At 40.7% G+C, this 15,750-nt stretch overlaps 1 protein-coding gene across 1 annotated transcript; it reads right to left on the reverse strand.

Moving 5' to 3' along the window:
- Nucleotides 1-491: 491 nt before the first annotated feature.
- Nucleotides 492-15,213, reverse strand: SLC39A3 (solute carrier family 39 member 3). Its single transcript, XM_075205427.1, has 3 exons — nucleotides 15,025-15,213; nucleotides 6,909-7,235; nucleotides 492-3,821 (listed from the first exon to the last, which is right to left on the reverse strand). Exons 2-3 carry the CDS (start codon nucleotides 7,113-7,115, stop codon nucleotides 3,084-3,086), a joined length of 945 nt encoding a protein of 314 aa, XP_075061528.1. The 5' UTR covers nucleotides 7,116-7,235; nucleotides 15,025-15,213; the 3' UTR covers nucleotides 492-3,083.
- Nucleotides 15,214-15,750: the final 537 nt, after the last annotated feature.

Consider the following 15,750-nt stretch of genomic DNA (forward strand, 5'->3'; position numbering starts at 1 on the left):
ATCAAATGTGCAACTGGAAGCTCTAAAACACATCTTATACAGAGTATAAGAAAATGTACATTGTTCACTCCATGATCTCACATAAAAAAAAATATATTTTTTTCATGTAGGTGCAGTAAGTAGTAAACACAGTCATGTGCCTAATTTGCACTCAACAAGAATTGTCACCAATCCCTTCATAACTGCTACCATCAAATATTGAAAGCTTTGCACCCCAGCAGACATAAGCCATTTTGGCATCTAACACAAATATTAACCAAAATTTATTTCTGTTCAAAACGGCTATATGAACGCCTATCCCCTTCATACCTTACCCTTCCTCTCTCCACTCCACCCCTCAAGTTTTATTTTAATAATGGCCAATTTTACATTGTGTGTTTATATATATTTATATATGTATTTTGTGCATATTTTACTATATTGCAATATTTTTATATTTTATGTCTCGATTACAAACCCTGTCCATGAATAGTTACTAGTAACACATACACTTTAAAAATAAACTTACCTTTATTAACACAAACAGCCTTTACACAATAGGTTCTCATTAGACTATTCTTCAGTATAATTGGCAATATAATATTGGCAGTCAATAACATTGAGCATTACATATTAAAAAGAAAATCCTTGTTTTAACATCAGTAGAAAAATACTGCAGTTGCATTAATAGATTGGAGGACAGATAGTTATGCCCCTCTGAAGAAGAGATTGTGGTCTTGAAACACATAAGGGCTATCAGTTGCTGAAAGCCTGTATGTTTGTGCATGAATTAATAAAAATAAGAAACTTATCTACATCCACATTTGAGCCCTCCATTACCAAAGCAAATATTTTACAAGGATGAGGAGTTGACTGCTGGGTTTTAAACACTGGGGCTGTGAGGCCCTCCATTTGAAGAGGTTAAGTGAGTGAGTGTGTATACATACATCATATGTATAGGCACTCTGCTTCTTCCACTCTCTAATGCTCAGTCTGTGGATTCTGGTTTCCTTTCCTCCTCCCACTGCTCCATAATCAAGAACCTGGACCCTGCAACATACAGCCCTGTCTTCACCAACATAATTATAGCAGTGGAAGGGATCACACTTGCCTTCTGAAATACTTTGAGATTCTGTAAACATTCCAATGATCTATGTTGATACAGGTGGTTCTATCCTGCCCACTTGTGGGGGGGGGGGGGGAACAAATTCAGGAAAATTAAAAACTAGAGTAGAGATGATCTACCTCTACTCGCACACTGAAAAAACAGAACCTTAAAAAATTGCCTGATGATGCCTAAAATGTAAAGCACAATAAAACAGTCACAATTTTTCTCTTTCTCCCTCTAAGTAATTTCCGATTAGGTCTACTTCTTCACCAGTCATGTAGTTCTACTGTATTTGCAGACATTTTAAATAAGTCAGATTGTTTTTATTTTTACTACCATAATCACTATTGCAACCCAAACATTATCTGATGAACAAAAATGGAGCACATTAGATAATTTACACATCACACATTGACAAGGCAAAAAAGGTTGTAGAACATTCACTCATGTATACAAACACAACTGTTAACAACTGCAATTTAACAGAGCATCTTAAGGGACTAAAAGTTTTGTGGTTTTTTTCTAAAAACTGTGCAAATTAGAAACGCTGAAAATGCAAAAAAATAATAAAAAAACATGGAAAAAAAAGAAATCCTGAAATGTGCTAACACCACTATTATATGGTGCAGTTTGATTTTTTTTTTGCTCTGCATTTTCTCAGTGACAGCCTATTGTTCTTTTTCTTGTTCCCCTTACTTTCACAATCCAAGTGCAAAAACAGAAAGGAAAGAAAATGCAGACAGAAATTATGCAAGACAAGACACTGGTTGGCGGCCCTAATGGTGGAAGAGAAAAGTAGTATTTTACGTTAGCATTTTAGAGTGAACATTGTTTTGGAAAACTGTACACTTAGCATCCTTTCAGTATTCAGTTAAATTCCATTTGTTAGAGATTTTATATACTCTACAGAGAATAACATCCTTTAATGTTGGACAACTAAGTAATTAATGTGAGAAAAACAGTAAACTGACAAAAAAAACCAATATGGAAAATATAATTTTCTCACTTGGTAGCCCTACTGTTTCCTTCACTTCCTTGCATTTATGCAACTGCAGTTTGCTCATACTGATGGTCTTGTTGCAAGCTCTAAATGTATTCCTGGCTATAGCTGGGTACACACTACACTGTTTTCGTCCAATAATTGGCTCAAGCAGCCGACATACGACCGTTCGTTCAAAAGTCGGGTCAGTGTGTACAGTGACACGATGGTCGAAAGTCTGCCCAAATGGACGATTATCGCCTCTTTTGGTTGGTCGTTCCATTTAATATTTTCGTTCCAATCTCGTTTCCGCTGTGTAGTGTGTATAAACTTCCGACCGATCCACAACAGTGAGTACGAAATTACAGTCATTGCTCACGACAACATGGCTGTAAAAAGTCGCTAAAGGGACATCCGCTCTTCCCTTTATCGTCCTAAACAAGGCTAGTGTGTATGTAAAATTGCTCGGCATAAAAAGTTGGTCGAAATTTCTGTAGTGTGTACCCAGCTTATGTATGCTTGTCCTGATATGCATTTCTTTTGAATCAAGATAAATTATATGCAGAGAGGTGGAATGTTAAACTGCATCTTGCATCTGTGCTATAAGATGAAGTCAGATGTTCAAACTACTATCTAATTATGTAAAGTCCACAGTAAGTACATTGTTTTGTTATAGTTGAATAAACCTTTTAAAAAGACATGTTTTTGCATTTACAGTGCTAAATTGAATATTTTTAATGAAACCCAATAAAACAAATACTTTAAAACAAGCGTCTGTAAATAAAACTAGAAGTGATACTCTTAGACAAGGGATAAAACATACACACAGCTTTGCAATATCTACTCTCTGACATTAGATACATCAAATGTAGAACCAATGACCAGACATTATAATAACTTATTTAATAGGAAAAAATAAATAAAAAGTAAAAAAGCATTGGCTTTTTGGATTACTATTTTGGAAGGTAAGTACATATATAAATAATTTTTGTGACTCAAACTTTACATTTTTCTCAGCTACCATTTAAAAAAGACAAGTCCTGCTAGAACAGCATAACCAAGAACCAGGAAAAGCACTTTTAGTAAACGATCATTTTTATCCTCCAGTTCCTTCACCAATATTTCAAAAAATGTAACAAACAGAAAAGTCCCCCCGGCAATGCCCTGTAACAGAGCAGATGTAATACTGCTAGCCAGGTTTTGGGCGCTTTGAATTGCCATTCCAATGGCAATGCCAATAGGAATCATGACACTCACTAAAACAGCCATCTTGGCAGCATCTTTTAGCATAATGTTTATTTTTGCCATGCTTACGCCAAGTGCCACTGCTACCAACGTTTCATGAATAACAACTCCAATGAAAAGACTAAGCACTTTATCACCCTGCTCCTGCAAGCCAAGTGCCAGGCCCTCAAAGATGGAGTGAGCAGAGAGTGCAAACACCAGGCTGAAAAGCCGAAGGGGACTGGACTTGGAGAGTTCTTGGATATTCAGGCTGTGAGAGTGGTTACTGTGGCCAATTTCATATAGATTGTGACCTCTGTTGGAGGATATAAATGGGCTTTCATATTCAGAGTCACTGCCAGCATCAGATCCTGCATTAAATGTTTCCATGTCAATGAAAGAAGGCTTCTCTTTCCGGAATGTCAGGATAGCCTGTTCCACAAAGACGGTGAGGAAAAACCCAACTAGCATAATAGTCTCTGCTAGTGGGTAATCAGTGCTGACGTTCCCCATCTTCAGAATCTCGTTAAACTAAAAAAGAAGGTAATAAAAATAAATAAAAAACCTTTTTCAAAATGCATACAAATTGTGCTGTTAGAGAAGGTTCTTACAGGTGTCTTTTTGTAACAATATTATTAGTGTTAAAAATGAATTCACCTGGACAACTGTGGATCATGATACAACTAGTTGCAGATTTGGCAATTGCTTAGAACGGCGGTTCCCAAACTGTGCGCCGCAGCTCCCAGGGGTGCCACGGCGCTGTCATTGGGGTGCTGCGGGCCAGTCATATAAAAAAAAAAGAAAGAACACAGTAACTTACCAATCCGCCGGGCGCCGGGACCCAGTAGACTCCTCTCTCCCTGCTGCTGCGGGAGAGAGGAGGCTGCTGGGTCCCGGCGCCCGGCGGATTGGTAAGTTACTGTGTTCTTTCTTTATTTTTTATATGGCTGGCCCGCGGCAGAGGAGTTAGCGGGATCGTGACAGCGGGACAGAGGAGAGGCAGAGGAGAGCGACAGCGGGGGCAGAGGAGGGCGACAGCGGGGGCAGAGGAGGGCGACAGCGGGGGCAGAGGAGGGCGACAGCGGGGGCAGAGGGGGCACGCAGAGGAGGGCGACAGCGGGGGCAGAGGGGGCACACAGCGTGAGAGGGACAGTGGAGGGGGAGACAGCGTGAGAGGGACAGTGGAGGGGGAGACAGCGTGAGAGGGACAGTGGAGGGGGAGACAGCGTGAGAGGGACAGTGGAGGGGGAGACAGCGTGAGAGGGACAGTGGAGGGGGAGACAGCGTGAGAGGGACAGTGGAGGGGGAGACAGCGTGAGAGGGACAGTGGAGGGGGAGACAGCGTGAGAGGGACAGTGGAGGGGGAGACAGCGTGAGAGGGACAGTGGAGGGGGAGACAGCGTGAGAGGGACAGTGGAGGGGGAGACAGCGTGAGAGGGACAGTGGAGGGGGAGACAGCGTGAGAGGGACAGTGGAGGGGGAGACAGCGTGAGAGGGACAGTGGAGGGGGAGACAGCGTGAGAGGGACAGTGGAGGGGGAGACAGCGTGAGAGGGACAGTGGAGGGGGAGACAGCGTGAGAGGGACAGTGGAGGGGGAGACAGCGTGAGAGGGACAGTGGAGGGGGAGACAGCGTGAGAGGGACAGTGGAGGGGGAGACAGCGTGAGAGGGACAGTGGAGGGGGAGACAGCGTGAGAGGGGGCAGAGAAGGAGGACACAGCGTGAGAGAGGGCAGAGGAGGGGGACACAGCGTGAGAGAGGGCATAGGAGGGGGACAGAGTGCAGAGGAGGGGGACAGAGTGCAGAGGAGGGGGACAGAGTGCAGAGGAAGGGGACAGAGTGCAGAGGAAGGGGACAGAGTGCAGAGGAGGGGGACAGAGTGCAGAGGAGGGGGACAGAGTGCAGAGGAAGGGGACAGAGTGCAGAGGAAGGGGACAGAGTGCAGAGGAGGGGGACAGAGTGCAGAGGAGGGGGACAGAGTGCAGAGGAGGGGGACAGAGTGCAGAGGAGGGGGACAGCGTGCAGAGGAGGGGGACAGCGTGCAGAGGAGGGGGACAGCGTGCAGAGGAGGGGGACAGCGTGCAGAGGAGGGGGACAGCGTGACAGTGAGCAGAGGAGGGGGGACGGCGTGGCAGAGGGCAGAGGGGGCAGTGTGTCTGGATGCAGAGGGGGCAGTGTGTCTGGATGCAGAGGGGGCAGAGTGTCTGGATGCAGAGGGGGCAGAGTGTCTGGATGCAGAGGGGGCATTTTTGCATACAACTAAATAAGTATTTCTGTCCTGACCTAAATACTTATTACAATTTTTTGACCCAACTACTTCTAAAACAGGACTGCTCAATAATTATATTGGAGGGGTGCCTTGAAAAAATTTGGAGACTCTAAGGGTGCCGCGAACTGCAAAAGTTTGGGAACCACAGGCTTAGAAGATGGCACTACAGCATCGATGGGCAACCTGATACACTTCAAAGGCCACATGAGCAGCCATTTAGCCTTCAATAGGGCAGCACATTACCCTTAATCTCACTTAAAATAATACATTTAATCAAAGAAAGTGACACTTCACCTGTAATAACATATCAGCAGGCATTTTAATGTAAGATAAACATGTGTTACAATCTATACCAAACAAATCTGATAAAGCAGGAAGGAGCTGCAGGCGGGCAACAGGTGAAAGCTCGGAGTGGCTATCTGTTGCCCATCAATACTCTTCAGCTTACTCAATGTAGAGACACAGTAATGTTGCAGCTGCAAAGTCACCAGCAAATACTAGCAATGAAACACATGCACTGAGAAGATACTTAGGTGTATTGCTGGGTTATTTTACATGTAAAAAAACGTAGCAAACTGTCACATTAAGTATGTACAGGACAATATAATGCAGTTCTGTAACACAAATTCTTAGCAGAATTAACTAATTAATTCTAGTTACTACAAAGATGCCCCTTAGAATTAAATGACAAAGCTTCTGGGCCATCTCCAAGGACTGCTTTATGGTATATTATGCTCAAGGGTGCAATACAATGTGCACAAATTGTGTGATTATTTAGTCTCCAAATATCTGTTTCGCCATAATGAACTACTTTAACAACCACTACGCAACAATCACAGATGTGCTGTAACCCATAGAAGCTAATCAGATACTGGCTTTAATTAAACTACTGTAAGTTGCACTAAGGAAAGTAAATGTTTTGGGCTTTAATTTATTTATGATATCTGAAACAGTGGACAAACTGTTCTTCCTTTTGTAAAAAAGAGATTAAGAATACGTTTTTTTCAGTTGCAGGAATTCAACTAGTTTATATAAAGGCGACACTAAATCTGCTTACAGACCTTCTGTCTGCATTTAAGAGTAACTTTTACTGTCTGTCCCATAATACCCTTCGCTCCTACCAAAGTGCTGCAATCTTGTTCATTTATGATAATCCTAACAAATACAACATTTAGTGCAACACTAGCAAGTTGATGCTGGAGAGGGATCGGGTAAAGATGTCATGTAAAAAGCAGTGAATCCACTGAACAGCCTTTCAAAGACATGCAGTATAAAAACAATAACTATAGGCGCATACACCCTACTGAAAGGTGATTACAATAACCAAAAAAATACTCCACAAAACATACCTTTTCTCTCACTGCAGGAAGTAAGGCATTGAAGCAAGTAGCCAAGAATACCCCTCCAGCAAAGGAATTACACAAGGCAAGGATCCTCCTGGAACGAGAAGCTTTCTCACAGTCCGCCTGAATTATCTTGACAGGTAGAAGAGACCCCAACATCATCAAAACAAACACTGCCAGCAAGCACAACAACTTTGCCAATATCAGATTCATTGTGATGGCTGAGGTGCTTTCAGAAGACACGGAGAATGGTGCCAATGTCAGGCCGGGACAGCAGCTTCAAATGAAGGACTGAAGTATTGAGAGTAACTTCTCCTCATGCTTTTTAAGTAACTACACAGGAAATATAAGTTGTATAACAGAGGTTATATAAGCATAAATCAATTTGATTGCAAATACAGAAGGATAACATATTTGTGTGGATAACTCATTCACACTCACAGACGCAGTATTCATTTGTAACAAACTTTGTAAACGGGCAACAAATGTCAAATGTGTCCAAGTTAAAGCATAAAATAAGGTTTTCTTCACAAATATAAAAAATTCTGCAGTCCCAGACAAAAATATGGGCAGCACTTTTATCAACTAAATAACAATATATATATATATATATATATATATATATATATATATATGTAAATTATATTAATAAGATTTTTATATCTAAATTCCTTTTTCCTGAATCCACTGGGGGACACCTAGACCATATTGCCTTGGAGGGGGAGGTAAATTTAAAATTTGATGGCAGATTTATACGCGGGGTAGGGCATGTCCTAGGTCAACTTTAAATTTCAGTGTACAAATAAGCTATGAAGTATTTGTGTGCTACATGGAAAAAGACTATTTTCCTTATGTGCAAAATAAACTAATTTGCACCCCTTGCATTGCAACATGGTTTTGTCTAGAAAACGTACTCAATTTTTTGCTTAACTTTCCTTAATCAATTAGACCCTAAGACTATAGAGACTACTCAAAGCTGGGTGGGTACGCTCACAGAGTAGCAGTACGCAGCACCCTCCAGTTAAAACTGGCGTCTTCAGAAGCAAAATCATTGACCTTTCATATCCTATAAACCGAATACCATGTGTCTGACACACCATGAGCACGGGCAGTGAGATGTTTGGGAAAGGAGGTTTCTTGGATGGTAGTGTCCTGGGACTGCTCAATGTTTTCATTTTGATAAGCGCAGACTTGACTTTTGAGGGGGGAGAGACGACTACAGGACCTTTAGCCAGCCAGCCGTGACATTTTGGGTGGGAATAAAGAATGTTAGACCAGCTCCTGATGTGCCAGAGGCGAGGGAACCAAGGCATCAACTTTTGTATGTGTTGAGAACGGTAAACTCAACAAGGCATTTGCCTAATCGAGGCGAATTGGATATAGGAACCATGGATGTGTGGATCCCTCAACCTTGAGACCCCGGTAGGGAACTTAGGAACAGTAAACTGCTGAGTACTTTGCGGGACATGGGTCTAAAAAGTGGGGAGGAATGTTAACATATCCACTGAATATGTACTTTTTATGCCCATGTCCTCCTAGAGTGCCTGCCCTAGTATACATCATGACTATCTGCATTCAGTATGGTTTTTTTTCAGTCAATATAGCATGTCTCTGCTCCCCCCCCCCTACTGTGTTTGAATATCAGCCTAAATATTGGTAATACATGTTATTGTGTTATGTTATCTGTTACAATGTAGGTGAGGTTATTCATGTTAGCCCTTGGGCTTCCTATTGTTTACTTATGCCAACCTAGTAAGTCTATGTTTATTCTAGATCTGGAGAAACCATACATTGATTACCAGTTAAAGTAGACCTGACTATTGTTTAACAGAAGATATCTTATATCTTGTTTACCTAAACCACAGGAGATCTACCCCCCCCCCCCCTCTATTCCACATCTAGCCAGACAAGTGTTATGCGTAAAGCACAATGGAGTGAATAGCCAACGTTACATCATACTGTAACTATTTATATAGATTGTAATTATTCTGCCCTGCTATGACATTGCTAATTACTCAAACACTACAGGCTAACAGTGAGACTGTAAAACTGCGCTGTTAGCTACATATCTAGGAAAACTAGATAAGGGTTAGCAGTGTATTCACAAGCCAGACATTGAGTATGTGTGTGCCTGATTTAATAATCATCTTAATTAGGAAATGTGTATTGTACTCCTATGCCTTAAGATCCTAAGACAAACATACCCTGACAGCCTGAGGCTATTCTGGGGGTATAAGAAGAAGCAGTGTTCAAGAGGGTTGAAGATCTGAGTTTGATGCTGTCAGGCTGGTGTAGAAAGTAATGGCCCTGGCAGCTGACTAAAGATGCAGATTGAGAGAAGGACTCAGATGACCCTTGTTCCTCTTCCTTTGGATAAGTTATCCCAGGTCTTGTGAATCTGTACACTTGCTAAACGCAAGGTAAGTGAAGAAAGACTGTTGTAGTGGTGGCAGTTACTGAGGCTCAGCAAACCCGGGACTTATGCTTTGTTAGCAGCACCTTCTACGCTCCTTAGCACAAGACTATAGTTGGATATCCCAAGGTGGCCATAATAGAACTGGTATCGTATTGCATATACCTGTAACTATTACTCCTGTATATATGTTGATTTTGTACCTATTGCTGTTGTTCCATTAATAAAAAACTACCATTGATTAAGTTGGAATCTGCCTGGTTAAGCATTAACCCACGTACAGGAGAACTGTTAGCAGTTCAGACTCAGGAGACGCTGTTTCCTCCACGCCCCGTTATGCAATCTGATGCGGAACAAGGAGCACGGATTATTATTATTATTACTGATCCTGAAGACAAACAGACAAGCTCCTACCCCAGTCTGTCAGGTGGGTTGACTGCCCATTATGCAGACAATTGTTTGAGCCCTTGCTAAATGGATGCTTTAGGGGCAAGCCTATCAATGATGGCAGATGGCTATCCTCTCAACACCGGAGCCTTACCATGTCGGGCACAGGAAAGACTAATGATCAGGCCAAATAATACATCATACTAAAACAACAAGACTTCAGGGCCTACTTAGACTCTGAATGAGACTTCCAAGCCTTGAGCCAGAGAATAATAAACAAACGAATAACCACTGGAAACCGGTACAATAATGAGTTTCTGCAGGCAACAATGACACATGGTGGAGGTTCGTTGCAAGTTTGGGGCTGCATTTCAGTAAATGGAGTTGGGGATTTGTTCAGGTTTAATGGCGTCCTCAATGCTAAGAAATGCAGGCAGGTATTTATCCATCATGCAATACCATCAGGGAGGCGTATGATTGGCTCCAACTTTATTCTGCAGCAGGACAACGACCCCAAACATACAGCCAATGTTATTAAGAACCATCTTTGTCGTAAAGAAGGACAAGGAGTCCTGGAAGTGATGATATGGCCCCCAGAGAGCCCTGATCGCAACATCATTGAATCTGTCAGGCATTACATGAAGAGACAGAAGTATTTGAGCAAGTCTACATCCACAGAAGATCTGTGGTTCTCCAAAATGTTTGGAACAACCTCCCTGCCAATTTCCTTCAAAAACTGTGTGCAAGTGTACCTAGAAGAATGGATGCTATTTTGAAGACAAAAAGGTGGTCCCACCAAATATTGATTTCATTTTGATTTCTATTCTGTTCATTCACTTTGAATTTTGTTAATTGATAAAAAATAAAGTATTAACACTTCTGTTTTTGAAAGCATTCTTATGTACAGCAATGTTCCACACCTGCTTTAAACTTTTGTACAGGATTGTATTTAGTGATGATGGAATTCAAAACAAAGGAAATTTCTTAAATATCTGAATACAATAGACCAGAAAAAGGATACATACACACACATATAATATATATATATATATATATATATATAAAAATAATGTAGCTGTATTTTTTTCATGTAAAACCGACCAATACAGCACAAAGTGCATTAACGGTATACTGCAGAATCCCTCTTTTCTCCAGCTGGACTTACTCTGACTTACTGAAATTCTATCAGACCCACCATCATCTCCTCCTGTTCTCTCTCCAAATCACACAAAAATGTCCCTGGTCACAAAAATCTACGTTTGGTCAGAAGTAGTGGTAGTGCTATACAGAGGGTAATGGACTTTATTATCATATGTTATCAAAAGAGGAACAGTGAATTTGTCACCAGATATACAAGTTATATAGAAAGATTTATTCTGCAGGTAACAGAGAAATTCAGGTCACTAGACCAGCAGCTTTCGGGACATGTTATAGTCTCGTGAAAACCTTGAAGGAAATCTGAATGCCCTTTGAATGTACATGAAAGCATACACAGTTGGTTTTATTTAAAGTTCAGTGATCTTTAGAAAAATAATCCCAAGGCGCTGAATATGCCAAAGACTAGAAGACAACCAGTGCAAGAGGTCTGCAATCCCCAAAAAATAGAGAAATAAGGAAAAAATATGCACTGGTGATCTAAAAGCCACAAAATGAACTGTGAGCTTCAAATGTCATATACAATTTATTAAAACATATATAAAACAAAATCACAAATATGACAAAAATAAAAAAAAATCACATATGGTAAATTACCAAAATAAGGAATAATATGTAAGGGAAAAACCACTCTATATCATTTGCATGCACAAGAGAGCGCATACTCTGCTGCACCTCCGGCTGCTCTAGGCTCCACGAAGCGGGCCAGCGCAGCGTCCAGGCCTGACAGCGCGGTGAGGCGGACCGTATGCTGAGTGGTCCGGTAAGACTATGTTTTCCCACATAGCTGGGCACCATATCTGTTTTAGAGATTTATTAACCAATTATTATTGGTCCGGTAAGATTGTCAATTCTGCCCCCATGTAGCTGGGCGTTACTTCGGACGTGGAACAGATTCTCTGTGTCATTCAAATAGGCACTGTCTGACTCTCCTAACATTACTCTGATTATAGCGTTTATTTAGAAAACCTCAGTTTTTCTAGCTCCGCTACATTGGCCCCCACACGGACATTTGTTTATAGGGGCCTTTTTTTCATATTCCAGCTAACAAGTTATTGGAGATCATTGAATTTGATGCATGTATATGCAAATGATAGAGTGTATTTTCCCTTACATGATATTCCTTATTTTGGTAATTTACCATATGTGATTTTTTTACATTTTTTTTTATATTTGTGATGTATATATGTTTTAATAAATTGTATATGACATTCACAGCTCACAGTTCCGTTTGTGATTATTAGATCACCACTGCATATTTTTTCCTTATTTCAGTAATCTTTACCTACAGTTTCAATTTAATATGTTATTTATTGGTATTATGATCCCCTCAATGTATAGCGCTACATAATATGTTGGAGCTTCATAAATAAAGGATAATAACAACTGATCACTATTATATGCCTATGTCTATTCACACAAATGTATCATGAAAGGCCACACAGCTTAACGGAAATGAACGAGGGATGAACCATTTTGGGCCATTTATGCACAATAAAGGAATTAATGATTGGCACAAATAGATATACAATGTCTGTGTGAAAAAGGTCTTAAAATCTATTATTTTAGTCAACAGCTTTGAAAAAGCAGCTCCCATCTCCTTACCAGATTTGTGGGTGCCCATCTCTGGTGCCCCATTTATCTATGCTGTTGAGGTCACTGAATAAGTCAGACGAAGAGTGAAATGTGTGAGTAAGCCACATCAGAGCATTATGTCAGCCCTGACTCTTGCCAAGTCATTACACATCACCAACGCAATCATTTTTTAAACTCTCTGCCTAAGGTTGCCCAATTTCACCAGAGACACTCCCCCCCATCCTCCCAAATGTATTGGTTAACATTAATACACATTTCTAGAGAAGCATATGCAGATTTTAGTACCAGTTACATGACTACACAGGTCAAAGTACAAGAAACGCCATAGACTAGATGGTAAAGAAACCCGGCAAAGCAGGAGGATCTCTTTTTGCAATGGAAAGCAGTTTGACCTTTCACCCAGGTCTGCAATTTGACTCCATCCCACATGAACCTGTGGAAGGAAAGCACACTATGATAAGGGGCTGGACCAACCCAGAGACAGACATACCTATGAGATGGTAAGCCATACCCCACATACAGTGCTAGACAAAGTTGAGGTTGTATGTATTTGACTCCAAAAAGATACACTTACTTGGATTGGAGACATAGAACTTCTTTTTCATCCCATTTATAGAAGACTTGGAAAACATTTTTTTTCCGTTAGAACTGTGTTTTCATGCTTTCAATATACATCAAAGGATGTGTAAGAGAAAGTTTTAATTTACAAGTGAGTGCCACAACAGTATGGACTTATTGTGATTTTGTTACGAAGTGTCGGCAGAACACACAATCAGCTAGGCGTGACTATTGTGGCACTTCTATTTATATTGAGTGTCTTAGCAATAAATTGTACACAATATATTATTGTGAACCATTTGTGCCAGGATTTACATTCTAATATTAAAAAGAAATATAAAGTTTAATAGATAATGTGTAGAACTAGCTGTAAACCATAAAAATAATATTTGTAATTGGTTCCTGACATCCATGGAAAACATATCTGCATATTTGAATAATAAAACCCACACATTTTCTCAAATGGGGTGTGATTAGTTTATCTATAACTCTATATAGCCCCTCTCTTTTCAATACTTCCAATGCTCATTCCCAGGATGCCTCAACCCTTTTTTTAAACTTTCACCAAGTAGATTGATCAGAACATTGCTAATATTGATTTCGGTCCCACCACAAATAATCCATTGGCCTCCAGGAGTCCCATACTAGGTGTCAGTTATCCCCCCCATTCCCTTTAAAATATCAAAATGTCACACTCCTGCACATCACATAGCAGTATAGGTTTAATCTATGCCTTGATTTGGCCAGTTGACTGCCAATCAACTGCTCACTTTTTAAAAAAATTGTATATTTGTACCATTTCTGTTCTAGTTTTTACATTCTCTCAGTCTGACTTGTACGTTGCCATTTACTTTGGCCTTCAAGGCTCTTATTCCGCATGTGTATATTGTGTGATGGATATTATAGATAAAGTTCTTTAAAAAAAAAAAACAACTAATAATAAACAAGTGTGATCTCTGAGCTTAATTCTTCTAAAAGGCTGAATTAAATCAACCAATTTGGTAGGCAGGTGGGCTCAGATGTTTGCAAATCATTGTACTGCAATCACTATATGCTCTCTGTGTAAAGCTGAAACAAATACAATTATCAAAGCCATATTCTTCTTTTGTTACTGTGTCAGAGAAGTTAAACCAACATTACTTTGGCTAACCTGGACAAGCATTATAAAAAGGTTAAAATTGGTTTGGTCAGGAATGTACAAAATATGCCCAAACAAGACAGCAGGAAGACCTTAAGTAAGGGAGACCTTACATTTATGAAAGATCACTGAAAATAATTAAAAAGCGCCACTAATTGCATTCACAGAGACACATGTAGTAGTTCCGATCCCTTGATAAACTTTGAAATACCCTGCATTGTATTTGCTGTGCAGTCTCTTTTTTACAATAGGTGACTAAGGATTGGGCAGCACGGTGGCTTAGTGGTTAGAACTTCTGCCTCATAGCACTGGGGTCATGAGTACATATCCCAACCATGGCCTTATCTGTGTGGAGTTTGTATGTTCTCCCTGTGTTTTGGTGGGTTTCCCCTAGGTGCTCCGATTTCCTCCCACACTCCAAAAACATACTAGTAGGTTAATTGGCTGCTATCAAAAAATTGACCCTAGTCTCTGTGTGTGTGTGTGTGTGTGTGTTAGGGAATTTAGACTGTAAGCTCCAATGGGGCAGGGACTGATGTGAATGAGTTCTCTGTACAGCGCTGCAGAATCAGTGGCGCTATATAAATAAATGGTGATGATGATAAGGAGGCTCTTACATGCTCCATATTCATTGTAAATGTCCTTAGAAGCTCTGTGCTACAAGCCAAATTGTAGGTTCACCTAACTTAACCCTTTTTTGTCGTTATAATGGAGGTGGGCTCTTTATTCTGACATACACCGTTTAAAAACCAAAAGCAAAAACTGATAAGACCGCCCGTGCGAGCCGGGGGTGTGTCGGAGACGGCTCATAGTGTCTCCAGCCTCCTAATGCGCCAGCCCACGGCGGCTCCTCCTAATCATTAGGTACAACATACCGAAACCCCCAGAAACGAGACTCTTCTATGACACCGATTCGTTTCTTTCCGCTGCACGTGATGACGTCACTGCCGTAACACCGGTCACGTGGCAATTGTTCACTGACACAAAACCGACTTCTCCCGGAACAAATCTCCGGTTAGTTTACGGGAAGACACGCCTACGTAGACACTTCCTGTACTGATTGGCTGGATATGACGCAAAAAGAAAGCCAGTGATTTGATTCGTCAGAACGCAAACCATTCTCAAACCTGTAGTGGTTCTTAATCCAACGCGTGCATCCGACTAAAACAAACCGGCCTGCAATTTACTGAATGTTAGTTCCGGTGAATATTGTCTCACACGGGGAGCTGTCCAGTAACACAGTGCTGAAATTGTACTCTTCACCATTTCGTGCTCAGACCTAAAATATCTATTGAATGCTATTTAATTTCTAACCATTTCATAAATGTGAATTTTTCTTACATCTGTCAACATGCTAGTAGAGTAAAATATGGAGATTAATATCAGATTATTGTTTGTTACAAGCCAACCCCTCACCCCCAAATAGATAAATGAAACAAAAAAATAAAATAAAAGATGACGTCCAACACAAGATTTTGGTAAAACCTGTGTGCATGTGTTACCTACTACAGCAGGAGTAGACTATGTATGGAAGTAAAAATACATATAAATTGCTTTGGGTTTATGTACATAATTGATATGCATATACAAAGATTTTTGAT

The sequence above is a fragment of the Mixophyes fleayi genome, chromosome 1, assembly GCF_038048845.1.
Source record: "Mixophyes fleayi isolate aMixFle1 chromosome 1, aMixFle1.hap1, whole genome shotgun sequence".
Classification (NCBI taxonomy): domain Eukaryota; kingdom Metazoa; phylum Chordata; class Amphibia; order Anura; family Limnodynastidae; genus Mixophyes; species Mixophyes fleayi.

Excerpts from the sequence above, each read along its gene's own strand:
- SLC39A3 (XM_075205427.1), bottom strand. The coding sequence starts at position 7,115 with ATGAATCTGATATTGGCAAAGTTGTTGTGCTTGCTGGCAGTGTTTGTT. Across the intron at positions 3,822-6,908 it reads TTCCTGCAGTGAGAGAAAAG|TTTAACGAGATTCTGAAGAT; the intron begins GTATGTTTTGTG and ends CTTCTTTTTTAG.